Raw genomic sequence first — 26,057 nt, 5'->3', positions numbered from 1 at the left:
ATATTCTCCCTATTTCTCACCGAGGAAAAATCTTCCGTAATTATACATGGTTTACAACTGAGCATTGATTTTTTTTTTCCTTTGAGTAGTAACGTGATTTCTAATGAGGAACTCGATCATGTTGTATCAGCTTGAGTAGAGAAGAGGAATAGAAAACATGGGGGTGAACCCGAACTCATAAAAACAGAGTAGAATAGTTCCCTGGATCTGGAGGGTGAGGAAAATGGGCAGATGTCGACCTAAGGATACAGACTTCCAGTTAGAAGCTGAGCAAGTTTTGGGGAATCTAATGCACAGTATTGTGAGTATATTTAAGGTACTGTAATATAGATGTACTTGAAAGTCGCTGAGAGAGGTCTTAGATGTTGCCATCACAAAAAGAGAAATGGTAATTTTGTGGTATGATGGAGGTGTTAGCTAATGCTGTAGTGGTAATCATTTTGAAATGTACATAAAAGTTTATGAGATCAAAAAGTACATTTGAAACTTAATATTATGTGTCAACTATATCTCAAAGCTGGGGGTGGGTGGGTCTGACTGAAGACTCACTAAAATAAGTAGAACCATAATGTGGTAGTGATGATGATTCAGCGTTTACTCCTTGCCTATTGAATCAAGACCATATTCCTGAGCCGAGGACGTCATGCCCCCTCGGTTTGATCCTCCGCTCCCTGTTCACTTTTGGCTCCCTTTCTCCCAGAATACACTGCGCTCTCATCCCCCTCATCATTGCCTTGGTTAATGCTTTTTTTCTGCCTGTGCCTCGTCCCCACCTCACCTTTTTATATCTATGTGGTAAAATCCTACCTATCCTTGAAGTTTCCATTCAGATGCCCACACGTTTACTCTGATCCTCCCAGCTGGAAATGTCATCTGTGTTCTGTATTTTAGCACACATTAAGTACGTATTTTGTACCGTAGCCCTTAACGGTGCAGCCAAGTCTGCCCTGCTGTTTCAGAACTGAACAGACACAGGGTTATGCATTTGGCTACCATTTAGACACATTTCAATGGTTTAATAAACTTCTACATTTATTAAAATTACTGTAATTATCAATACCAATGAGGGAAGCAATGACGAGACAAGTAGGAGAAAAAAATTGGTTCAGTTGTATTTTTGAATCACATTCTGTGTTCATTTGATTAGAGCGGAGGGGAGTGGTAGATTTACTGTCCTGGTGACATTTTTGCTTTCCTTAAGCTAATGTTTTAATTATGGACCCTCTTTTCCCCTCACATTTTTAGAACCAGGCAATGGCTAGGAAAGAAGTCAGTTTGTAAATTTAAATCAGCTAGAAGTGATTCACTCTGATAATTCACGCAGAGCTACTCAGGAGTTGGCTTAATGGCATCTTAACATTAGAGTAGTCATTGTGTCATGGAGAGAGCACGAATTAGGTGGGAGTTGAGGAATATTTGAAGAAATGTGTTTTGGGGATTTCGGGTGAGCTGTGCTATGACTGTCCACTCCCTTGATCACTTCTTGTATTTATCTTCCAGGTCCGGACTCTCTTTGTCAGTGGTCTCCCTCTGGATATCAAACCTCGGGAGCTGTATCTGCTTTTCAGACCATTTAAGGTACCTTTTCTATCTGTCAGAATTTGTAAAAGGAGACAAAGAGTGTGTGTATAAGCTTCATGGGGCTTTTTGGAGAAAGAAATGAAATGTTTGTGAAAGCACTGTTTTTAAAAGGTTAGTGAGTAAAGGAGATTTGACAACTCCTTCCTAATGTACATTTTCACTTTGGAAAGACTGAAACTGCCTTTTGTCCTCCCAGTAGCTAATCTGGAGAAGTCTCTGACCGACGTGGACATGCATCTGTTTCTGTTCTACCGAACAGCTTTAGTGTCCTCCCCGTTTATCCTCTTGCCAATTAGGGGTGTTCTTCTGAGTACAGATCACCAAAAATACCATCATTGACTTATTCTGTATTTATATTTCAAATGCAGTAAAAGTCAAGCCCTATCCCTAGGAGGTTCCTTATCAGTTGAAATACTGCTGTTAATACTATTGTTTGGAGACATAATAGGTTAAGTAGGCTTTTATGAACTAGACTGGGAACCTAACACCATTATTTTTTCCATGGTCAAAATGTCCAAAGTTGCAAAAACAGTAAAACAAAATTTTAAAGAATTGTTTGGTATGAGTTGAGGGAAATCTTTCCTGTTGCTTAGTGAAATATTTAATGCAAGTTGTCTGTCCACTGTGACTATCAAGATAAAACTACTTTAGAGATAATTGACGTAGCTGGGATTGAAAATTTAACAGGAAATTGAACTAAAGCTGAAATAACCATGCTCCAAGGAGAAACCTTGAAGGTTAGCCTTTGGAGGGTAGAAGACAGCTGGGACTGGGCATGATGTGAGCCAAAGGCCTTGGCTCTCAAGGAGTGAACCTGGAAGTCATGACAGATTCAGGGCCTGTGTCTGGCCTGGTCACGTCAGCTGAGGACATGTCAGCGACAGTGCCTGGCCAGGGCCACACTTAGGATCACGTGATGGGCCATCTTGATTGATGGTTAAAGATCCATCCTGATTTGAAGCAGGAACCCAGCCACAGAGGCAAGACAGGTTGAGGGACAGTATCTAGCTTCTTAGGGGCAGAGAGTGGGATGTGACAGCTGAAAACAGTTGGGTAGTAGAACGAGAAGGGCGGTTGAGCGGGCAGCCAGTTAGAACCAACAAAGATAAAACAGTCTAGTTTATGTGCCCCAAAGGCAGCCTGTAATAATGGATGTAACTCCATTCTGACAGCTCTGCTTTTTTTTTTTTTTTTTTTTTTTTTGCGGTACGCAGGCCTCTCACTGCTGCGGCCTCTCCCGTTGCGGAGCACAGGCTCCGGACGCGCAGGCCCAGCGGCCATGGCTCACGGGCCCAGCCGCTCCGCGGCATGTGGGATCCTCCCAGACCGGGGCACGAACCCGTGTCCTCTGCATCGGCAGGCGGACTCTCAACCACTGCGCCACCAGGGAAGCCCGACAGCTCTGCTTTTAATGCAACAGTAATGATGACATTACAGAGGGAAGCAGAAAGGTTAGCCATGAAGTTAGCTAGGGGAAGTGGGAAAGAAAAAGAAGGTATTGTGGGGAGAGTGCCAGCTTTATAGAATTTCCCGAGTTTCTTCTGCAGGGTTGTAGTTTTTACTGTCTGTCTCTTCTGTAGGATGAGGACTTTTTAAAGCTAACGGATCCTCGTAAAGGACACAATAGTTATGTTTTTGTATACACACAGAGAGATTGAGCCAGCAAGACCCTTAAGAATTATCTCATTTAATTCTCATCACAGCCCTTTAAAGTGGGTTAGCCTCATTTTTTTCAAATAAGGAAAATGAAACTTGGAGCAGTTGAATACATTTTGCTCGAGTTTACACACATCATAAATGGCACGGCCAGGATTCAAACCCAAGCCGTCATCCCTCATCTGACCTATTATTATTATTTTTTCTGTACGCGGGCCTCTCACTGTTGTGGCCTCTCCCTCTGCAGAGCACAGGCTCTGGACTCACAGGCTCAGCGTCCATGGCTCACGGGCCCAGCCGCCCCGCAGCACGTGGGATCTTCCCGGACCGGGGCACGAACCTGTGTCCCCTGCATCGGCAGGCGGACTCTCAACCACTGCGCCACCAGGGAAGCCCTGACCTATTATTTGATACTACTTCTCTTTTTGTGACTCGAGAGGACAGTATATCCCTACTCTTTTACTTGAGTGAAATATCCATTTGTCCTTAGCCTCTGAGGGCTTCGGGGTGTTTAAACCTTCAGGTTTTTCAGAGAGTGAGAGCACCTTGAAAAAGGAAGAGGCAGGGCTGTGAATCACGACCTCTCTGGCTAGAAGAGCTCAAGGCCTTTGAGGTAAAATGTTTACAGTAGCTAATTAGTAACATAGTTCTCTGCTGGGAAAATAGGAGGATGAATCAATCCCAACATCCTGCCCAGAAACCCGAACGCTGAAGTCAGGACCCTGGTACATTCCTGCTAACCCTCTTTTAATTAAAGTCCCCAGAGTCTGACCCTCGTCTGCAGATCTGTCTCTACAGTGATATGTGTGGCGGTCAATCATGTCAAGTGTTGTTTTTTCCCCTCCTGTGTCATCCATCAGTGCAAGCTAACAGTCATTGATTATTTTCAGAAATAAACAGACTTTGTTATCCTTATCCTGGGGAGCCGGGAGGGCTTAAGGGAGGGAGTGAAAGGAGTGTTTCCATCTTCCTTGAGGATGAGCTGGAGTAAAAACCCAACGGAATTTTCGCATCTCCCAATCAGAATACCAATGCGAAAACTGATGGCGGCAATAAATAAGCAAAAGAACTCCACAGATTTTAGCATCACTGCCTATTTAACCTTTCCTGGAAGTTTTGAAATTTTCGTTAAGTTCTACCAAGTACGATCTTAATGTTTTATTGTTTTATAGCAAATATATGACCAAGTCGTCACACACTCAGACCTTCCTAACTTAATTTATCCCCTTCCCTCTCCTAGTTCTATAAAATGAAAAAGACCTGCTGTTGACATAGACACCATTTTCCTATGCATAAGTGCATTCATGCACTTATGTTTCTTTTCTCTCTATATTTTCATGAATTCATGCACTTATGTTTCTTTTCTGAATTTCATGAAAATATAGAGAGATAAGAAACATAAGTGCATGAATTTCAGGGCTTGATTTCTTTTAGGCCCAAGTGTGCCAAGATTGGCGTATACATCATGCGTGCATGTGTGTATAAAATTTGTCTTCCCGGTTAACAGGCATTTGTGAGAAGAGTTGGTCAGTAGTCATAAAGGACTCATTTTCACTTGAGCAGGATGCTATTACAATTGCTCTTTTCTCCTATTACTCTTTACTTCTGGTCTAAATTTGGTTCTTTATTTTCAGGGCTACGAGGGTTCTCTTATAAAGCTCACATCTAAGCAGGTAAGAATTTCAGACTTGCACATAAATGATCACGTCCCCAGTAAGTTTGGATTGGCTTTCTTCAGGAATGTTACTAGGGCTTGACATTCTTTTTTTTTTTTTTTTTTTTTTTTCCCGGTACGCCGGCCTCTCACTGTTGTGGCCTCTCCCGTTGCGGAGCACAGGCTCCGGACGCGCAGGCTCAGCGGCCATGGCTCACGGGCCCAGCCGCTCCGCGGCATGTGGGATCTTCCTGGACCGGGGCACAAACCCGTGTTCCCTGCATCGGCAGGCGGACGCTCAACCGCTGCGCCACCAGGGAAGCCCTCGACATTCTTTTTTTTTTTCTTTTTTCCATTAAGATTTTATTTTTTTTGTTGTTGTTGCTCTAAAATTAAGGGTGAGATTGATTAAGAATTAGCACAGGAAAGTGATTCCTAATTCCATAGCCTCCAGCTAGAGTGTCTGAGACTATCCTCAAGGAAGGTAAATATAATGCATCCAGCATAGTTATATTGGGATTGATCCGTATATTCAAAAGAAATTATTGATTATTATCCAAATTCACTTTTATTGCCAATTTTTTCCTGGGTGTTTTTTTTGTTTTTTTGTTTTTAATAAAGTTAAACAGGCAAACTTTTCATTCACAATTGGTATGGGAATTTGATGACGAAGAATCAGCCTGTCTCTTAAATCCTTAATAACCACAGGCAGAGTCTCAGGTCTAGAATGGAGCATAAAAGGTACAGAATGGAGGTAGTAACCAATGACCCTGATAGTTTCTGCAAGTGTCTTGAAAATTTGTAGCTGTGTGCTTTTTTTTTTTCCCCCCAAATGCTGAGTAACCAGCATCCTCCCTCTGGGTCACTTTTCATCTCTCAATAAGGTATTCTCTGGTTCATCAGAGAATAAGCTATGTTGCAACCATCCTTCTGAACTGAAAGATACTAAGTCCAAAGGAATTGTGACCCCTCTCTTTAGTTGGAACAGTATGGTTTATACACCTAATTAAACACACAGCTTTGTAAAGGCATCCCTTGGGATTTGAGATTAAAATGTTCACGATATAATTTTGATCATGCAGTGAGAATACAGGGCTTTTATCATTGTGTCATTATATTCCTTGCACTTACAGTGTACTAAAAGGTGATTCGGTTCTCTTTCCATTTTAAAAGATGAAGAAACTGAGGTACAGTGAATTCAATTTAGGAAAGTAGAACCTTTCCACCCAAGTTTTCCTCTGTTCCCTTGTTCACTGCTGCTCACCTTCCAGCCCCTTCTAGATTTATTTTTTATGATTCTCTAAATCTCCAGCTGTGCCCTTGAAGAACCACCCTCACAATCCCTTTGATTCATGTTAGAAATTTGGCTAAGCCACTGAGTCATGATTCTTCTGGACTGGCTTTCTTGTTTCTGCCCATGGCCTGTGGTGATTTCTGTATCTTAGCTCTTCAGTTTGATATCACCTTTGACCCAGAAAAATAGACATCCCCTGATATTGTTTTTTTCATATTTCTTTTTCTTTCCTTAGCCCGTAGGTTTTGTCAGTTTTGACAGTCGCTCAGAAGCAGAAGCTGCAAAGAATGCTTTGAATGTAAGTACTAATGATGATAATCTTTGGGGGCTTCCTTATGAGGTGGTAGGAAGTAATAGAACCTCTTTGGACAGGAAATCAAATGGAAGGAATATGACTGCTCGATCTAATAGCAAGGGATTAATTAATTAGCCCTCTAAAGAGATTTTTTCCTAAAATTGTGGTTAGATGTGCAAACTATTAAGTACCACTTTGCTCTTCTCTAGCTTTGACTGTAATGCTCAAAATACCTGACGATGTGGGTCTTTATTCAGCCCAGTCACATCCCATGGTGATGTATGGTTTAGTTTGGCCATCATTATACTCTCAGTGGCTAAGCCTAAGTCAAGAACAGATCAAAATCTTGGCTTTCCTTAACACATGAGGCTTTTTGTATAAGGTATGTGGCTTAAAAAAACAAACAAATTTACAGGTTGTAGTCTTTATTCTGATTGATTAAAAACTTGCATATACTGCTTTCCCAGAAGACATTCTGCATTGTGGTATAATAAAAGATAGTCAACTATAATTGAATAGAGATACCTGTATTTGGTTTGTAAGCATTTTGTAAGTAGGTTCATTTTTTTTAGGTTCTGCTTATAAGCAGTATCATATGATACTTGTCTTTCTCTGTTTGACTTACTTCACTTAGTATGATATTCTCTAGGTCCACCCATATTGCTGCAAATGGCATTATTTCATTCTTTTTTATAGCTGAGTACTATTCCATTGTATATGTGTGTCACATCTTCTTTATCCATTCATCTGTCAGTGGACATTTAGGTTATTTCCATGTCTTGACTATTATGAATAGCACTTCTATGAACATGGGGGTACATGTATCTTTTTGAATTATAGTTTTGTCCAGATATATGCCCAGGAGTGGGATTGCTGGGTCATATGGTAGCTCTGTTTTTAGTTTTTTGAGGAACCTCCATACTGTTTTTCATAGTGGCTGCACCAATTTGCATTTCCCCAGGAGGCATCTTTCTAAATGCAGAAATATTCTGGGTCCTTCCAAATTGAAGTTTTCACCAGCTTCTTTTTCTTGTTCTTATAAAGGAAATAACAGCAGCTGAAGCTTATTCACAGAATGGGCTTTCCATTGCCTTTCATTGTCTCTGCTCTGTGTAGAAACATGTCACTGACCCACTGTCTGAAAAACAGTAGGTTTTTACGGTGGGTTGTTTATAGCTTGATCTTTCTTAACAGAAGTTTATTTTTTAGATGTTTAAATGGTCATAGTCAAACTCTGTTTCCTTGCCTTACTAGGCAGAGTATAGCTAATATCATTTCACTTTTTCTTAGTACTGAGGGTTGTATCATTACACATAACGGGTATTGAGACATGCAGTAACATTGTGATAGAGGTGTTTAAGCCCATTCCTGTGCCAGCTGGCCCCAGATCATTATGCTCTCTTGTCCTAAGGTCTGGTTTTAGGCTCAGTGTTTGTTGCTCATATATTAATAACTTGGGAAGAACTCCAAGTGAAACAGGTCTCGTTCTGTTCTATTCTGTGGACCTAAGAAGAGTAACTCTTAAGATTTACCTGTGGCGTATTATACCTGAGCTTTCTTCTGCTCAGAGGTTGACTTGTGAGTTTAGAGCATCTATTAAGGTCCTGGGTCATCTCTTTCTCGATATTTGTAACTTTTATATAAAAGTATTAGAGGTTTTTGTACCTTAGAAACTGTCCTCTTTCAGTTAAGAGAACTGAGACCAGAGAGGATGGATGGCTCACTCAGAAAGTACAGCCTTAGAGCTACAACTAGAAGGAAGCCTCCTGTGTCTTAGTTCTGTCTACTTTATGTAACTTCTTGCTGTTTGCTTGTTCCATGGAATGTTGCTGCAATGACAGACTATTTAAATCACATTGTCTAGGACAAATGCCCACAGTAAAGTTTGGTACATGACCGTGGAGCAGGGTTTCTTGTCTCTGCAGAGAAAATGGGCCCATTCAGGGTAATGTATTTAATCATGAAACTGACACATCTCTGTGACCTGACATGCTCTTTTCACGATCATTTTTTCTAACCTGGTGAATTAAAAACATCCGATGCTCATAGCCATTACAAAATTTTTTCCTCGTGTCATTTGTCCAGCTTCTCTTAAAAGCTTTTCCTCACATTCCTTTGGGGGAAAGTTCCATGTTGTAATGTTTTGTTTTGTTCCACTATTGAGAAACGTAAGCCTCAATCCAGTAAGTTCTTTTATATAGAGTAGTTCACAATGTTATAAACCACTTGTCCTTGTTTAGAGCTTCTCTTCTTACTGTTTCCCTGTCTTGGTTCCTGTCTGGTCCAGTTATTAGTATTAAGTCTTTTCCCAAAATGACTTTAAATGATTTTTAAATCCATTTATTTTCTTCAATTTTTGGAGTATGCTTTAGTCAGTTTGATAATTTTATGGAAAAACATGCTCAGATTGAATTAAGTGGTAACATTGAACTTTTATCAGGGTGTTCGTTAAATCTTCTAAAGTAAATACAGTATATTTTGGTTTTATAGCAAAAACTCTCAAATTAAGCTAAAAATAACCCAAACCCAGACTTCCCTTCAGGTTATCTGTGGTCCCATTAATCCATATGACTAGAAACCCCATCCATTCTTTAACCCGCCAGCAAAATTTCTAAACTATCCTTTACCCTTCACACACAGTTATAATTTCTATACCAGTAGTTTTCCATTCTCCATGCTAATGGAAGGGGGGGATGATAATCCCAAGTATCAAATTATTTTTAGGATTTGTTTATAATTTTGGAATGTAAATCAAGTTACAGTGATATTGACAGTTATAGTCTGGTTTAGTAAAACTTTGATTTGTGGAAATTTTAAGAAGAAACACACACAGGAAGCAAAGCAGGCCTGGCAGTAAGGACCCTGAGCAGAGGTGGGAATAAACCATCTCTGGCTCCTCCTGCCAACTATGAAAACCCCAGTGTTGCCATTGTTGTGTGGCTGAAATTGTGTTTTCATAAGTAAGAACGACTGTAGTTAACACATGATATCTGCAGGCCTGATTGTGTACACGTCCGTGGCAGGCTTTGTCTTACGTTGGTGTTTGAGATTCACTCATGTAAAGTATTTAAAAAGGTTATGTGTGGCCTCTTGAGTATATGTGCCATTCTGATTGATAGGCCTCCTTCCCTAATTTTAAATAGTTGTTATTGGCCTAGGTTTTATCATAGGCTTTATTATAAATTTATCAGAACTAAAGAAGTCTGATGCAAACTATGTGCATTACTACAAATTGCCTTCAAAACTAAACATTGCTTAGGCTGTCACAGTAATTTGCTTTACTCTCAATCTAGACTCACTGATGTTAGTGATCTCCAGTTATCATGGCACCCTCAAGTCTATTGGGTTCTTTTTTTTTTTTTTTTTTTTTTGGCGGTACGCGGGCCTCTCTCTGTTGTGGCCTCTCCCGTTGTGGAGCGCAGGCTCAGCGGCCATGGGTCACGGGCCCAGCCGCTCTGCGGCATGTGGGATCTTCCCGGACCGGGGCACGAACCCGTGTCCCCTGCATCGGCAGGCGGACTCTCAACTACTGCGCCACCAGGGAAGCCCTATTCGGTTCTTTTATAAGTAGCTTTATTGAGCCATAACTCACCCATTTAAGGTATTTAATTCAATGATTTTGGGTATATTGCTATTTTTTTTTTTTTTTTTTTTTTTTTTTTTTTTTTTTTTTTGCAGTACGCGGGCCTCTCACTGCTGTGGCCTCTCCCGCCGCGGAGCACAGGCTCCAGACGCGCAGGCTCAGCGGCCATGGCTCACGGGCCCAGCCGCTCCGCGGCATGTGGGATCTTCCCTCACCAGGGCACGAACCCGTGTCCCCTGCATCGGCAGGCAGACTCTCAACCACTGAGCCACCAGGGAAGCCCATATATTGCTATTTTTGAGTATATAAAATATATATAACAATTTGCCATTTTAATGATTTTTTTTAAGTGTACATACATTTCAGTGGCTTATCTATTCATCTTATTGGTGGACACTAGGGTTGTTTCCACCTTTTGGCCGTTGAGAATAATGCTTCAGTGAACACTGGTGTACAAATATGCGTGAGTCCCTGGTTTTCAATTCCTTTGGGCATAAAGCTAGGAATGGAATTGCTAAGTCGTATGGTATTTATGTTTTTAGCTTTCTGAGGAGCCTCCAAACTTTTCCATATTGGCTGTACCATTTTACATTCCCACCAGCAATGTATGGGAATTCCAGTTTTCCCTGTGCTCACTAATACTTGTTGTTTTAAATTATAGAAGTACTACTAGGTGTGAAGTGGTAATTGGTTTCTTGATAAATACTTTTTGACTAATTTCAGTAGTAGATCTGATTTCTCTTGAAACCCCATATGACTTAAAATATTGTTTCTTTTAATGGGGATTAGTAACGTTTCTTTTCTGTGATGGCAGTTCTGTGTAATAGAATTGTGTTACCTTTAAATAGTTTACCTGTTCATAAAAGAAAGGAGGGAAAAACCCAACCCTTGGATGATTGATTTAATAAGATAAGACTTGGGCTTTGTATTCTCTCTTATACATTATGCCAGGCATGAAGGAAAGGTGTTTTCTTAAGGTCTGAATATACTTTGAATTAAAGAGAAAAAAGCAGTTTGGTTTTGAAGAGGAAAAAGGTGGCAGTCATCTTAATAAGCAGAAAATGAAGAGGTCTTGAGGATATATAGTACTAAATTATTTCTTGGTTACTGAGGAGATTTATTCAATAGTATGAGGTAAAAAGAATTTAAAAAAAATCTTTAGTAGTTTGTAAGAAAGCATGCTGAAAAGGTACTTGGTAGTGTCACATGTTGAAAAAACTGACATAATTAGAAAAATATAGTTTTCTCCATCTCCATAAATTCCTGGCATTGAAGTAAATAAACACTGTAGTTATTTATATCACAGTGATTCAGCCTTGTGCATAATTTGTTTTGTTGACTAGCTTGACCTCTCCAAATACTGAGTTTTAAAACACTTGTATATAATAAATTCATTATTCCTATACCAGGTTTCTCATCTGTGAAATTAGGGGTGTTACTCCCAAGAGTGTTAAAGGGAAATCACCAAGGAAAAACACTTTCAAATGTTCTAAATGTGAACCCATACCATGAATATACTTTCTCAGTGAAAAGATGTAGCCATAAAGTCCTGGTACAAACTCTTGAGTACAGAGGAATACCAGGGTACTCGAGAACAGGTATTGGCCACACAGAAACAGAAGTCTGGACTACAGTCTCTGGTTCCTATAGCACAGGTTCTTCTGACAGTTTGTGCAAGTCAGGACTTTTTATTGTAATATTTGTACAGCTTGTGGGATTAGATGAATTATTTCCACTAAACAAAACTTTTCACATACACAAGCATCCAGATGGCTTGTCTCAGCTCCCTGTTCACCAGGCACCATGTCAATATGTTTCTTATCAGTTTTAAAAATTTCTCCCTAAATTTCTCTTAGCTCAAAGGGGTTGAAGAGGCCCAATTACTGTGATCCCAGCTGGGCCTTTTGGATGGGAAATATGCAGGGCGGCCAGATGAGATCATGAGTCTGATCTAGTGTTTATCTGTTAAATCTGTTTATAACTGCTTACTCTTGACTTGCAGTTTTAAAGCAGCCATTTAATGTCACTGGGTTGGGGACTATGCCCGTGTCAGTCTAGAGCCGCCATAATGCAGGGTTGTTGGACTCTCCTCTTTTTCTCAACGACTGCGTGCACGTTGGGGCTTGACAGACAGCTTCATCTGGCTAGCCCCCCTCCAAGAAATTTGAAATAGCACCCCCCCCTTTTTTTTTTTTTTTTGTGGTACGCGGGCCTCTCACTGTCGTGTCCTCTCCCGTTGCGGAGCACAGGCTCCGGACGCGCAGGCTCAGCGGCCATGGCTCACGGGCCCAGCCGCTCCGTGGCATGTGGGATCTTCCCAGACCGGGGCACGAACCCGTGTCCCCTGCATCGGCAGGCGGACTCTCAACTACTGCGCCACCAGGGAAGCCCAAATAGCCCCTTTTTTTTGCAGGGGAGGGAGTGCTATGCTCCGCTCTTTCTTGCAATTTAGGGTTGTTATAAAATCTCTCTAGGATGGTGCAGCACATAAATTAAAAGTGGTTTTGAAAGAGCAAATGAAGGTGAACGTGAGGAACTTGCCGAATTCCCAGTTAGAGTCTTTGCCTGAAGAAAAGTAGGTTATTTAGATCTATTAAGCATTCACATAGGAAAGTAGGAAATAAAATGCTGGTAAAAGAAATCCTAAGGAAGTTTGAAGAAGGAAAAGTAGCTGGAAGTGTTAGCATCATCCTTTCCCCAAGGAAATTCTCCGGAAGAAGCACAGGTTCTCACACATCAACCGGTCTGTGTTCTAATGACAAGTATATGTGGAGATCTCAAGTTGGCCAGCTTTTCCCTAGGTAAAATAGTTCATCAGATATTACGTGGCTGTGTGAAACTGCCCTCAGACTTTGCATTGTGGCCTTTCTTCAAGGATCTGCTTGTTCAAACTTAATCTAGACTCTCTTTTTAAAATGCTATCTTGTATTGACCTTGCCCTTACTCCATGGTCCTTCAGGCATTTCGAAATGCTGAGAAGGTATTTGCCCCTGTTGTCAATGAAAGTAGAAAATACAGTTAGTGTTCGTGGAACCTGAAGTGCAAAGAATGAGTTATTTTGCTAGGATTCCTGTCCGTAAGGAAGCCAAGCTAGTTTTAGAACCAAAGATCTTGACTCCCTAGGCTGTGTACATTACTGATCATTCTGCAGTGCAGCACATTTTGGTGCCTTAAATCACTGTCTTTGTTGTAAAGTTACTCTTGTACTCCTTAGTGAATGATCAAACCATCATAATGACAAGTGGCTATGGATCTCCCTTCAGCATTGGCTTTTATGTTTCTGATTATCTACACAGATTTGAACTATTGGTCCACAAAACTGAAACCCTTTGTGTTACTCTGTAATTAGAATGCATTAGAACATTTTAAAGCCTTGGTGAGTAGGGTAGGACTTAACCCCCTTAAAGTGGAATAGGTTATCTTGACAGGGCATTTGTTAATTATTCTATTCTTATTTCCTTACACATATATACAGCATTTCTTTCTTTATAATTAAATGCAAACTTTTCTTGCTGTTTCAGTAGACTTTAATACTTATTACATGGAAACATTTTTTAAAATGAGAGAACCACAAATAGTCAAGGATTTTTTTTTGTACGTAAAAATAAGAAGAGGCAAGGAAATAGAGTAAATCCTTCTAGGATATGGAAAATATATCTAATGCATTATAAACATGGGAATAGGATAAGAAATAAAACAGAATTCTAGTGAACATTAGGCTAGTCTAGAATCTTAAAAATAATAAAATCTGTCTAAAAAGGCTAATATTTATAAAAATAAACCATGAACTACACACACACGCACACGCACACGCACACGCACACACACACACACGCACACTGAAGCTGAAGTCTTTATTGACAGAATCAACAGAACACGCATGGCAGAGTTGGCCACAACGTCCCAACACAGCACATTCTAACATTCAAATTAGACTTATTTAAATGTGGCTCATTTTGATTCCTTCAACTTGGTACTATGATGATTATCTGTACACAGGGATTCTGTATTGAAACAGCCTCACTCACATCACCACTATCACTCAGTTTTTGGAGACTAACAGCTTGGTCCAAATTTTAAAAAAGGTAATAGGCTAAAAGACAAAAAAAGAAAAGTCAACTAACCTATCAGGCCTAATCAAGAATGACTTAATATTATTCATTCTCTTCTTTGAACATTTTACTTAAGTGTTTTACTAGAGCTACTAGCTCAGGGTTCCCACCACATGCATCAGTTTGTTTATAGGCTTTAGATTCAAGCTCTTTAAGGGTATTCCGAGTGTATTCAAAAGAACCTACGTTCTCAGAGAAAGATAATGTACACAGTATTTTTAAAGATCTACGTTTTCGGTTCTCTGGCGCAAGATATTGTGCACCTGGGTGCTTTTCAAACCTCGAGCAAATAGCATGAATAGTAGGGAATGAGAACTTTCCCTCTGTTAGATCTTCACAAAAGCTTTTGTTTTCACTATATTCTTTGGAGTGTAGATTAGCATAATCATCCCTGATTTGGAAAAAGAGCCCAAGTGTATTCAGTAGTGGCTTTAAATCTTCTTTGTAATCAGAGAACAACTGCATGAGACCTGCTGCTAATCCAAATAGTCCACCTGTCTTGCAGCACCGTTGCTTTACATTCTTCTTCAGTGGGAGAAGTATAATCATCCCTCCAATAGAAATCTAGGCCTTGTCCCTGATGGAGTTCTAAAAGCCGGTGGGTAAAAAGCTTTACTGCATCTGGGTGATCAAGGGTTAAGACTTTCTCTAAGCCAAGAAGATATACATAATTGGCAGAATTGATGACAGATGGAATTCCATAGATGCCGTGTGCCACTGGAAAGCCACGTCGGAGTTTTGAGTTGTCTTCAATATCATCGATGAGTAAACTGGCATTATGCAACATTTCCGTCACTTCAGTGACAATCTGTAGCATGTCTTCTGGAACTTTTAGCCAATGATTTTTTTTTTAAATGCCTGTGAAAGTTTGGTTTTCACTTGTTTACCTGGTAACTGAAGTAAGTACTTGTAAGGTTCTGGAAGAATTCTTCAGGCTGTTTCTTGAGTCTTCTCCATTGTTTTTTAATTTCAAAGCTGATGGTTCGAGGATGATATCACAACTTTCATGCTGGGGGTCCGGGAGTAGTGGTACCCAGCATCAACTTCCCACCTTATAGGTCAGAACAAGGCTCCCCCGGACGCCTGCATGAATCCCTCCCCTCACTTCACCATAGAACTCTCCGCCCTCCTCACCTGGCAGCAACTCCGCATTACTCGGTGCAAGAAAATGCGCCATCCCATGAACTATATTTTTAAGACTAGAATTTCTCTTCTAAAAATGTAGTGATACATTTCAGCAGAAAACAATTTGAAAAAATTAAGGGGTACCTTGAGTAACCCTGACATTGCATAAAAGGATGTAAGTTTTTGTTTTCTAGCCATAGTGGGCAAGTTATTTATTTATTTGTTTATCTATCTATCTATCTACCTACCTACACCAGGTCTTCGTTGCAGCACATGGGATCTTTAGTTGTGGCGTGCAGGATCTAGTTCCCTGGCAGGGGATCGAACCTGGGCCCCCTGCATTGGGAGCATAGAATCTTACCCACTGGACCACCAGGGAAGTCCCTAAAGATTAATGTTTTAAAATTAAAAGATCCAGATAATTTCCCTGGAAAATACAGTTGGGTAGAAAATTCCTAGTGTAAACCATTTTAATCTATTTTATTCTTTATTTGCCTGACACACGATATCACTCAAAAGTGAATGGATGAATAAATACACAGAACTTAAAGAGTAAGGTTAGAAATGTATTATGGGAAATGAAAATAAGTTTAGATGGAAAAGAATTCACTCAAGCGAAAGTTTATAACAAAGGAGCAAAAACAGGCAAAGTATAAAAGCGTTTCTGCGCTTTCAAAAGTAGGAATAAAAATTAGAATTCACGCATTATTATAGTATAATTTTTAAATTTTTATTGGAGTATAGTTGATTTACAATGTTGTGTTAGTTTCTGCTGTAAAGCAAAGTGAATCAGTTACACATATACATATATCCACTCTTTTTTTGATTCTTTTCCCAAATAGGTCATTACAGAGTATTGAGTAGAGTTTCCTGTGCTGTACAGTAGGTCCTTATTAGTTATCTGTTTTATATATCGTAGTGTTCATGTCAACCCCAATCTCCCAATTTATCCCTCCCCCCTCCCCCCGGTACCTAAAACTTTGTTCTCTACATCTGTGACTCTATTTCTGTTTTGTAAAAAGGTTCATTTGTACCATTTTTTAAGATTCCACATATAAGCGATATCATATGATACTTGTCTTTGTCTGACTTACTTCACTCAGTATGACCATCTCTAGTTCCATCCATGTCATTGCAGACAGCATTGTTTCATTCTTTTTAATGGCTGAGTAATATTCCATTGTCTATATGTACCACATCTTCTTTATCCACTCCTCCGTTGCTGGATATTTAGGTTGCCTCCATGTCTTGGGTATTATAAATAGTGCTGCAGTGAACATTGGGGTACGTGTATCTTTTCAAATTATGGTTTTATTCAGATATATGCCCAGGAGTGGGATTGCTGGATCATATGGTAGCTCTATTTTTAGTTTTTTAAGGAACCTCCATACTGTTCTCCATAGTGGCTGGTACTAATGTACATTCCCACCAATAGTGTAGGAGGGTTCCCTTTTCTCCACACCCTCTCCTGCATTTATTGTTTGTAGACTTTTTTGACGATGGCCATTCTGACCAGTGTGAGGGGATACCTCATTGTAGTTTTGTTTTTCATTTCTTTAATTCTTAGCGATGCTGAGCATCTTTTCATGTGCCTCTCAGCCATCAGTATGTCTTCTTTGGAGAAATATCTGTTTAGATCTTCCGCCCATTTTTTGATTGGGGTGTTTGTTTTTTTGATATTGAGCTGCATGAGCTCTTTGTATATTTTGGAGGTTAATCCCTTGTTGGTTGCTTCGTTTGCAAATATTTTCTCCCATTCTGTGGGTTGTCTTTTCCTTTTGTTTATGGTTTCCTTTGCTGTGCAAAAGCTTTTAAGTTTCATTAGGTCTCATTTGTTTATTTTTGTTTTTATTTTCATTACTCCAGGAGGTGGATCAAAAAAGATCTTGCTGCAGTTTATGTCAGAGAATGTTCTGCCTATGTTTTCCTCTAAGAATTTTATAGTATTGGTCTTACATTTAGGTCTTTAATCCATTTTGAGTTTATTTTTGTGTGTGGTGTCAGAGAATGTTCTAATTTCATTCGTTTATGTGTAGCTGTCCAGTTTTCCCAGCACCACTTATTGAAGAGACTGTCTTTTCTCCATTGTATATTCTTGCCTTCTTTGTCATAGATTAGGTGACCATAGGTGCATGGGTTGATCTCTGGGCTTTCTATCCTGTTCCATTGATCTATATTTCTGTTTTTGTGCCAGTCCCATACTGTTTTGACTACTGTAGCTTTGTAGTATAGTCTGAAGTCAGGGAGCCTGATTCCTCCAGCTCCATTTTTCTGTCTTAAGATTGCTTTGGCTATTCAGGGTCTTTTGTGTTTCCATACAAATTGTAAAATTTTTTGTTCTAATTTTGTGGAAAATGCTATTGGTAATTTGATAGGGATTGCATTGAATCTGTAGATTGCCTTGGGTGCTATGGTCATTTTGACAATATTGATTCTTCCAATCCAAGAACATGGTATACCTCTCCATCTTTTTGTGTCATCTTTGATTTCTTTCACCAGTATCTTACAGTTTTCTGAGTACAGGTCTTTTGCCTCCTTAGGTAGGTTTATTCCTAGATATTTTTTTTCTTTTTTGATGCGACGGTAAATGGGATTGTTACACTATAATTTTTCATAGAATTTTGGTGTTCATTTAGAAGGCCAATGTAATGTGCAAATAAAGGAAAATTGAATAGAAGGCGGAAAGAGACTGTTCACGGTTACAGGTCATAGCTACACCTCAATGAAAAAAGCAAACAGCCACATTATGAAAGAGAATCTGCCTGTTTTACACATCTTAGAATGCTGAATAAAGGAGAAATGGAAAGTCTTTTATATAGGCTTAGAAAAGTCCACGGTAAGATGTTGATTTTTGCCAACCTCCACTCTGTCTTCTTGGTTTATCTGTGGGGTCTTTCACCAAATTCTAAAAACATACTTAACACAACCCTAAGAATGAATTCTAATTCACTGATATTAAAAGTATGGTGTGTATTTGATTTATTAGGATGTTTTTTTGTATTTGTGCATAACATTAAGTGTATACCTGTGAAAAGGTACTGAATCTCTAAATTGCAGCTGAGAGGAGGGCAAGGAAAGTGTGTCTTCTTGGTAACCACTTACCATGTCTGAGGGGCTTTCTGGTCAAAGGCAGTGTAATAAATAAAGGTGTCAGACTGAGCTGGCTCAAATCCAGATTTTGCCATTTACTAATCCAAAGTTGTTTTCTCCTGTTATGACTGACAGTACCTATCACAAAAGGTGGGAGGATCAAATTAAATGAGATAGGTATTTTTAAAGCCACTAGAACTCAGTAAATGGTAAAAATTCTGATAATTGATGGTGATGATAACTTACACAAGGAACTGGTTTTAATTCCTTAGGTCCCCCTTTCTACAGACTGATTTAAAAATAATTTCTGTGGAATCCCAAATTCTCCTGGGTTCAGAGTACTTTTAAACATCGATTTGTATTATAGTATGATTAATGAAGTTGATTCATCAGTCCTTCCTTGGAGTTTTTTGTTTTTGGTTTTGGTTTTTTTGCGGTACGCGGGCCTCTCACTGCTGTGGCCTCTCCCGTTGCGGAGCACAGGCTCCAGACGCGCAGGCTCAGCAGCCATGGCTCACAGGCCCAGCCCCTCCACAGCATGTGGGATCTTCCCGGACCGGGGCACGAACCCGTGTCCCCTGCATCGGCAGGCGGACTTTCAACCACTGCGCCACCAGGGAAGCCCCTTCCTTGGGGTTTTTTAGGGAAGCAGAGTGCAGAGTAACAGTGTTGTCCTTAACGTTCTCAAGTCTTTAAAATATTGTGAGCCCAACAAGCACACTCTCATCTCCCTTTTATCCTATTAAGCTAACCATGCATGTCTTTCTCCATTTCTGGTTCTAGTTGAATCTATTGCAAACCAAAGAACCCCACATCAGTTCTGTATAAACTAATTTATTTAACAGCCAGTGAGATTCTTTAAAGTTTTTTTGTCTAGGCAGCCTATTAGGGAGAAATTCAGCCTCTGCCTTGCCAGATCAACAGTAAGTGGCCTTGAGGTGATGCATTAAAGCGGAGGAAGAGTGCGGATTAAAGTTGCTCAGAGGCGAGATCCGTTTTGACGCTTTAGTTTGGATCCCCGTGCAGCACAGGAAGTACTTTGCAGTGAACTTCCGAAGTTTGGACTTCACTGTTTACATTCTTTTCAACCAAGTCTTGCTTAAGCCCCCAAATTCTTGGTTGGAAAGAGTTTACATGCCATTTGATGGTCTAAGCAACAGTATTTTTAAAAAACAGGTTTAAGGAGCAAATGCTACCGTCCTTTTAAAATTTCTATATTTTTGCTGTATATACATCAGAGAACAGATTTCCCACCCACAGATCGATTTATCTGTAATGGTGTTAATAAGTGACTTTGAGGACCAAATAAGTAACTTATTGGTAAAGTTGGCACTCACTTTTATCCTCAGTAAAGTTGAGGATATAACATCATTGACTTTTTAAAATACTTTTAATCTTTAAATATAATGAAACCTTTCCTCTCTAAGGACTTGTCATTATCCTGATGTGTAGCTTAAAAATCAATAGCTAGGATGTACATACATGTTTTGCCTCCTCTCGGTATTTAACTTTAAGATTACCCTAAATATGGTTATACACTCGCAGTGTGGGAGAGTCCTCTGGATCCTATTGGGATGAGGGATGTTCACTGCTACAAACTGGAAAGCAGAAACAGGGCTGTAAAAATATCCTTGGGGTCTATTGTGGGCTGTGTCTGATTTTTTTTGGCTGCGTTGGGTCTTCGTAGCTGCGTGGGCTTTCTCTAGTTGCAGCGAGCAGGGGCTACTCTTCGTTGCGTTGCATGGGCTTCTCATTGCAGTGGCTTCTCTTGTTTCAGAGCACGGGCTCTAGGCGTGCGGGTTCAGTAGTTGTGGCTCATGGGCTTAGTTGCTTCATGGCATGTGGGATCTTACTGGACCAGGGCTTGAACCCGTGTCCCCTGCATTAGCAGGTGGATTCTTAACCACTGCACCACCAGGGAAGCCCTGTGTCTGATCTTTAAATGGAAGTCTTTTCAAAATGATTTTGGAATGTTTAGGCAACTGTCTTTTTTCAGTTATAGGGTTTGTTTATATCAGCACTGTTCTCCCCTCTTCCCTCCTTTTTTCTCCTACACCAGCCACTAATAAAGACTCAAAGGAAACTTTGCAGAATGATGCTTAAAGCATATACAGAAAGTTAAGGTGGGTGCTCAAATGATCTAACACACACTTTAGGTGAACCTGAAAGAAGAGTGTGTTAAATACATTCTCTTTTCCTGCCTACCTCACAAGTAGGACTTATTCTTCATATGCTTTTGTACGTAGGCACAGAAATAGTTGGTTTTTTTAATTCTGAGACTGTTTACTTTGCAGAGTGTTAATCATTCAGGGTATCTCAGAGTTCAGAAAGTACTTTAATAACACACAAACACACATATATCCACTGTCTTATTTTTCCTGGCATGCACCTAATACGTGTTAGGTGCAGAAGCAGGTTGTTTTCCTTCTTTTCATTAATTAGAAAATTAGTGTGTAATTAGTATGCTTATTCTTTGCCTTGAAGAGCTAACACTACCACTAAACTCTGGTCTCAACACCAGTAACCTTTTTATCTTTAAAGGAGTAAGTCATCTATTAATGATACATTGGATGTGGAATTAGTAAGCATTTAGAGACACATCCTTTCTCAGTTTAATTCTGGGTTTTGTGATTTCCTCAAGCTGTATGAACACATGTATGGCCATCGATAGGAAAAGAGATTTAAGCTTTTATTTTAATAGTTGTAACTGATAGGAATTTGAACATAAACACCCTTGCTTTTTCATCAAATATACTGTGTGACCAACTGTGTATATTTTCCAGACTGGCTGGTGTAGAAATATAGACTATGGCTAGGAATAGGGTGTGGTTTCTTTTGTTAGTTTTATTGTTTAGTTTTCTTTTTTCTTCAGTGCCACACTCGCTGATTTAAGCTCACAATCTGGGCTTTACAGAGAGAAACTACATACCCTAGAAATCATTTACAGTGGCGCAGCATGGTTTATCCCTTACATTTCTTTAGGCTGTCTCTTTAATCCCTGAAATTTTTGCTGTGACAGCCAGAAGGTTGTGGACAAGTACAGGGAAGTACTTGGTTGAGGCAGAACGTCTTTGTTGATTTCTCAAATAAGTTAACCTCAAAATTCTGAGGTTCCTCTGGTGTTCAGTCGGGCAATAGACATCAGACTAGATGTCACAGACCAACATTAAGCAGATGTGGCCCATGAAAAGTTTGTCTGTAGGTTTGCCCCATATCACCTCCAGATCTTCTCAGACACTTAAATGAAAACCATTGCCTAGAATCTGCTTTCTTTTAAGCTTTAATTGTGAGTGCTATTTGAGTGCTGTCATTCGGCAGATAGCAGGAGTAAAAGGCAGTCATTCAGCTGTTACCTTTAACCCCAGGGGAAAGAGGAGATGCTCATGGTTGTAGTCACTGTCCCAACAATGAGGTAGGAGAGAAAGAGGCTTGAGGACTAGACAGTAAAAGGGACTGCTGGCAGCACAAGTCACATTTGGCTTTTGTGGGTTAAGGATTCCAAGAGATGCCTTTGTCCCTCCCAGAACAGTTGACCCCCTGTTTACCTTCAGAGCCCTCAGGGTAAAAACGTTAACATCAGGATTCTTGAATGAAAGAATACTATGTGCACTCTGGCCTATGTTTCTTTCCGTGTAATGTTATCTATTTCAAAGTGTTGCTGTAAAATACTGCTTTAACGGGTAGCTGACTGTGCGTGAAGTGGAGACATCCTCTTCCTAACATTGTCAGGGCCCAGCTCTCTCAGTCATCCTTTTCAGGACAGTTTGAGAACATAGTGGCAGAAGTTCAAATGATCATGCCCTCTCGACCCTGTGGAAAATAAACTCCGTTTGACTCTGATTCTCTTGACATGTTAAAGATTGAGTTTATAGCTTCTTCAAAGGCCCTGTCATGACTTTATAGTTGTCCTATACAAAGCAGATTCTTCCCGGGCATGGTTATGTACACAGTGGGTGGCTGCCTAACAAAAAGTGTGCTTTAGTGGAAAAGAAAGAAATTGAGCTGTGGTGAATGGTCAAGTCACCAGGTACGGAGACCCAGATATCTCCGAATTAGGTACTTTTACCTAATTCTCCTCCATAGTGGATCCCGTCTCTGGAGTTACCAGCCAGTCTCCCAAGAGCTACTCAGACTGTGAGAACCAATAGAAATGGGCAAGAGAAGCAGGACACACATCTGTTCCCTGTGGGGGAAATGAAACCAGGTAGAAGAAAAGAATTCTTTGAACCTGTACAGCACCATCTCCTCAAAACAGCAGCTCAGGTATCCCGCTTTCTGCAGTTGGAGGAGATCTCAAAGTTGAGCATGAATCACATCCTTCTCTTTTACAAGTGGTAGAAGCACCTTTCCAGAAAGTCCAAAGGCGAAGAAACCCCTATGAGTCCATGTTAGGAGGAACAGCTCTTTAGTTGGCCACAGGAGTGTTTCATAGGCCAGCGTTAATCTAACCATTTTTTCTTACAATCAACCCTATGAGGTATGGACTGTTATTCCCAGTTTACAGATGAGGAAACTGAGGCACAGAAAAAGGTTAAATAAACATACCCAGGATCGGTAGTGGAGGTAGATATGAATGCCCACACAATTGCCACATTTTAAGCCTCTTTTTTGGGGGGAGGTTCTACCCAAAATTGGTTGTGTCCTTGAGTGGGATATCTCCTTTATAATTGTCACTATAATTCACTGCCACTGATGGTACCTCTGGAGAACCTGTTTTCTTGCTTCTTTCACCAGTAATTGGAAGGGGATCCACCAAGACCATTTTCTTTTTGTTTTTTTCTAGTCCTTCTGGATTAGGGGAGTGGGGTGGTCAGAAACAAAGTTTCCCTCATTTTGTTCTTGGGTCAGATCTGTCCTAACGGTAACCACTTTGTAGGTTTTACCTTAAGAGTGTGGTTTAGTGTTGCGAGGGTATGAATTTGAGTTCTACAGTTTGTTCACATGAAAATGAAGCCAAGGATGAAGTGTATTTTAAAAGTGGCCAAGTCACTAAGAAATATAAAAATTCTTTTATTCCAGTCTCAGGTTGGCTAGTGAGGAATGAGAATGGGTTTCTCTATCACAGCCAAGCTGATTCCATTATAACACTCAGAGACCTGAGCTTGTTCCACAGTATTATCGGAGGAGGAATTACATAGGCTTCAAATCAAGGGTAAGCCTCTGGAGACATTTTAGGGTAGACGTGGATATTCCTTTCACTAAAAATTTCCAAACAAGATAAAGTTTCATTGTATTTTATGGAACATCTGGTTTAAAAACAAAATTCTACGAATTTTTTTTAAATTCAAGGGGTTAAAAACGAGGGGCTATAAGACATCTAGAAACCTAATAGTTATTGGAAGACTTTTAAATTAGTCAATGGAGCAGGAATTGTACCTGGACTTATAGCCCAGCTCCAACTCACATAGCCACATAAGCCCAGAGAGCCCTTTGGAAAGGGGTCTCTTTGTTAAAGTATGATCTCGATATGTACCAATGGAGAGGGACACATTCTTTCCAAATGACTCTGCTTAGGCGAGGAGGAGTGAGTAGTGAATCAGATTATTCTAGGTAAATCCAGGGCAAGCATTCTGAGGTAGTTGGATTAAGAAAAAGAACAAGGCGTAATTGGTCTGATAGTTTCTCAATGGACAATGACCCAGTAGCACAGGCTGTTTGATTAACAGTACTGATATTTCTGCAAGCAATGCCCTTATTTAGGAAAGCATGAAATATGGTTTACATCTGATGGATTCTTCTCCTCACTTGTTCATTTTCTGTTGGAACTCACATCTATCTAAATTTTAGCACAGTGGAAACTGAACAGCAACCTCCATTATTATGTGAAAATAATGTAGTCTTTGGAATATAAGGAACTTCAGAGCTGTAATGTACACACACGTACACAATCAACAGGAATCAAAATTAAATTCCGATCTTTATTCTACCAATAGTTAACTGGGAATTTAGGCAGATTACTTGACTCTTCTGCATGTTCATTTCTTCATGTATGTTGGAGAGCGTGTGGCACTTTGGATGAGGCAGTTCTTATATTGTATGGGACTATCCTGCCCATTGTAGGAGTTTATCATCTTATGATTTTCTGCCCACTGAATGCTCTCATACATTTCCAAATATCCCTAAGGAGTGTGCAGGATAGTGGGGGTGGGAGACTGGTGCAGTGAGGAACGCTACCCGTGGTTGAAAACTCCTAGGTTAGGAGGTCCCCAAAATGTAATACTAAATTCTTTGAATTTCATGCTTTGAGTACTCAATATTTAGTATCAGAGAACCTAACCCAATTTGCCACCAGTTCCCCCACTCTGTGCTCTTTTATTCAGATTTTTTTTTTTTTTAAATGTTTGGGCATCACAAGTTTCCACTTGCAGTACAATGACATTTTATAAATGGTAGGAAAATTCTACTCATTCATTTTGGGAAACAGTATTGAATTAAGAGAAAGTTTTGAAATTGTGGGATTGATCCCCCCCACCCACCCAATTTCCTTTTCTTCAATCACCTTCTCTTTATAACATACAGCTCTTCCCTTAACTTCCCTCCACACTGTTGTCTCTGAATGAGCCCCATCCACTCCACAGTAACAGGTTACCCAGGTGTGTGTTTCTATTTGGCCTGTCATTGAGCCATTTTAAGGCTCTGACTGAATGTAACAATTGTTTTCAGAATCCTGGGGAAACTTCTGCATGGACCTTGCCTAGAGTCTGTTTCTAATTCTGTTGAATGTTTTATGCTGCCTTTAGAAGAGAAAGCTGAATGTATTCAGAAAACTGTAAATATATTTTTTGGTCCCCTGAGATGTCAGAATATCTCTGAAGTACGTATTTACCTCCTCTGAGTTTCTGATGGGAGTGACATGTCTATCAATAATTTTCAGAAAACAGTTAATATTTCCAACTTCTTTTTAACTCTAAAAGGTAAATGTTAATTCTTTCAGCTTCATTCCCTTTTATATGTTGAATGATTTGTGGTCCCCAGGTTATTTTCTTTCCTTGTGACCAAAATGCCGTTTGAAAATAGAAGGCTTTTAGTTTCAATCCTCTTTACAAAATGTTTTAAAATTTAACAAGCATAGAGAAATGGACATCAAAGCCACGTTGAGACACCACTTCACACCTACTAGGATGGCGAAGATAAAGACAGGCAATAACAGGCGTTGGTGAGGATGTGAAAAAATTGGGATCTTCATACATTGATAGTCGGATTGAAATGGTGTAGCTGCTTCAGAAAACAGTTTCACAGTTCTTCAAAAAAGTTAACATAGGGGCTTCCCTGGTGGCGCAGTGGTTGAGAGTCCTCCTGCCAATGCATGGGACACGGGTTCGTGCCCCGGTCCGGGAAGATCCCACATGCCGCGGAGCGGCTGGTCCCGTGAGCCATGGCCGCTGAGCCTGCGCGTCCGGAGCCTGTGCTCCGCAACGGGAGAGGCCACAGCAGTGAGAGGCCCGCGTACCGCAAAAAAAAAAAAAAAAAAAAAGTTAACATAGAGTTACTATATGTTCCAGCAGTTCTTCTCCTAGAGAACTGAAAACATAAATCCACACAAAAACGTGTACACAGTGTTCATAGCAGCCAAAAAGTGACAACAGCCCAATGTCCAACTGATGAAGGGATAAACACAATGTAGAATGTTTGTACAGTAGAATATTATTCAGCAATAAACAGTGGAT

At 40.1% G+C, this 26,057-nt stretch overlaps 1 protein-coding gene and 1 pseudogene across 4 annotated transcripts in view; one reads left to right on the top strand and one right to left on the bottom strand.

The window, feature by feature from the left end:
• RBPMS (RNA binding protein, mRNA processing factor) overlaps positions 1-26,057 on the top strand; it is a gene marked incomplete at both ends in the record, with an annotated part of 191,409 nt that overhangs the window by 77,336 nt on the left and 88,016 nt on the right. For all 3 annotated transcript variants that reach the window (XM_079726771.1, XM_079726770.1, XM_079726772.1), the window contains 3 exons: positions 1,501-1,578; positions 4,872-4,910; positions 6,421-6,483. In XM_079726771.1, the coding sequence (XP_079582897.1) occupies positions 1,501-1,578; positions 4,872-4,910; positions 6,421-6,483 (180 nt within the window). The remainder of the gene's footprint in view (positions 1-1,500; positions 1,579-4,871; positions 4,911-6,420; positions 6,484-26,057) is intronic.
• Positions 14,218-15,132, bottom strand: LOC307068652 (geranylgeranyl pyrophosphate synthase-like; annotated as a pseudogene). The gene has a single exon. The product of its transcript is annotated as a geranylgeranyl pyrophosphate synthase-like (transcript).

The sequence above is a fragment of the Hyperoodon ampullatus genome, assembly GCF_949752795.1.
Source record: "Hyperoodon ampullatus genome assembly, chromosome: 20".
Lineage (NCBI taxonomy): Eukaryota > Metazoa > Chordata > Mammalia > Artiodactyla > Ziphiidae > Hyperoodon > Hyperoodon ampullatus.
Note: the sequence above shows the minus strand (reverse complement) of the source record. Positions and strands in the feature narration are given on the sequence as shown.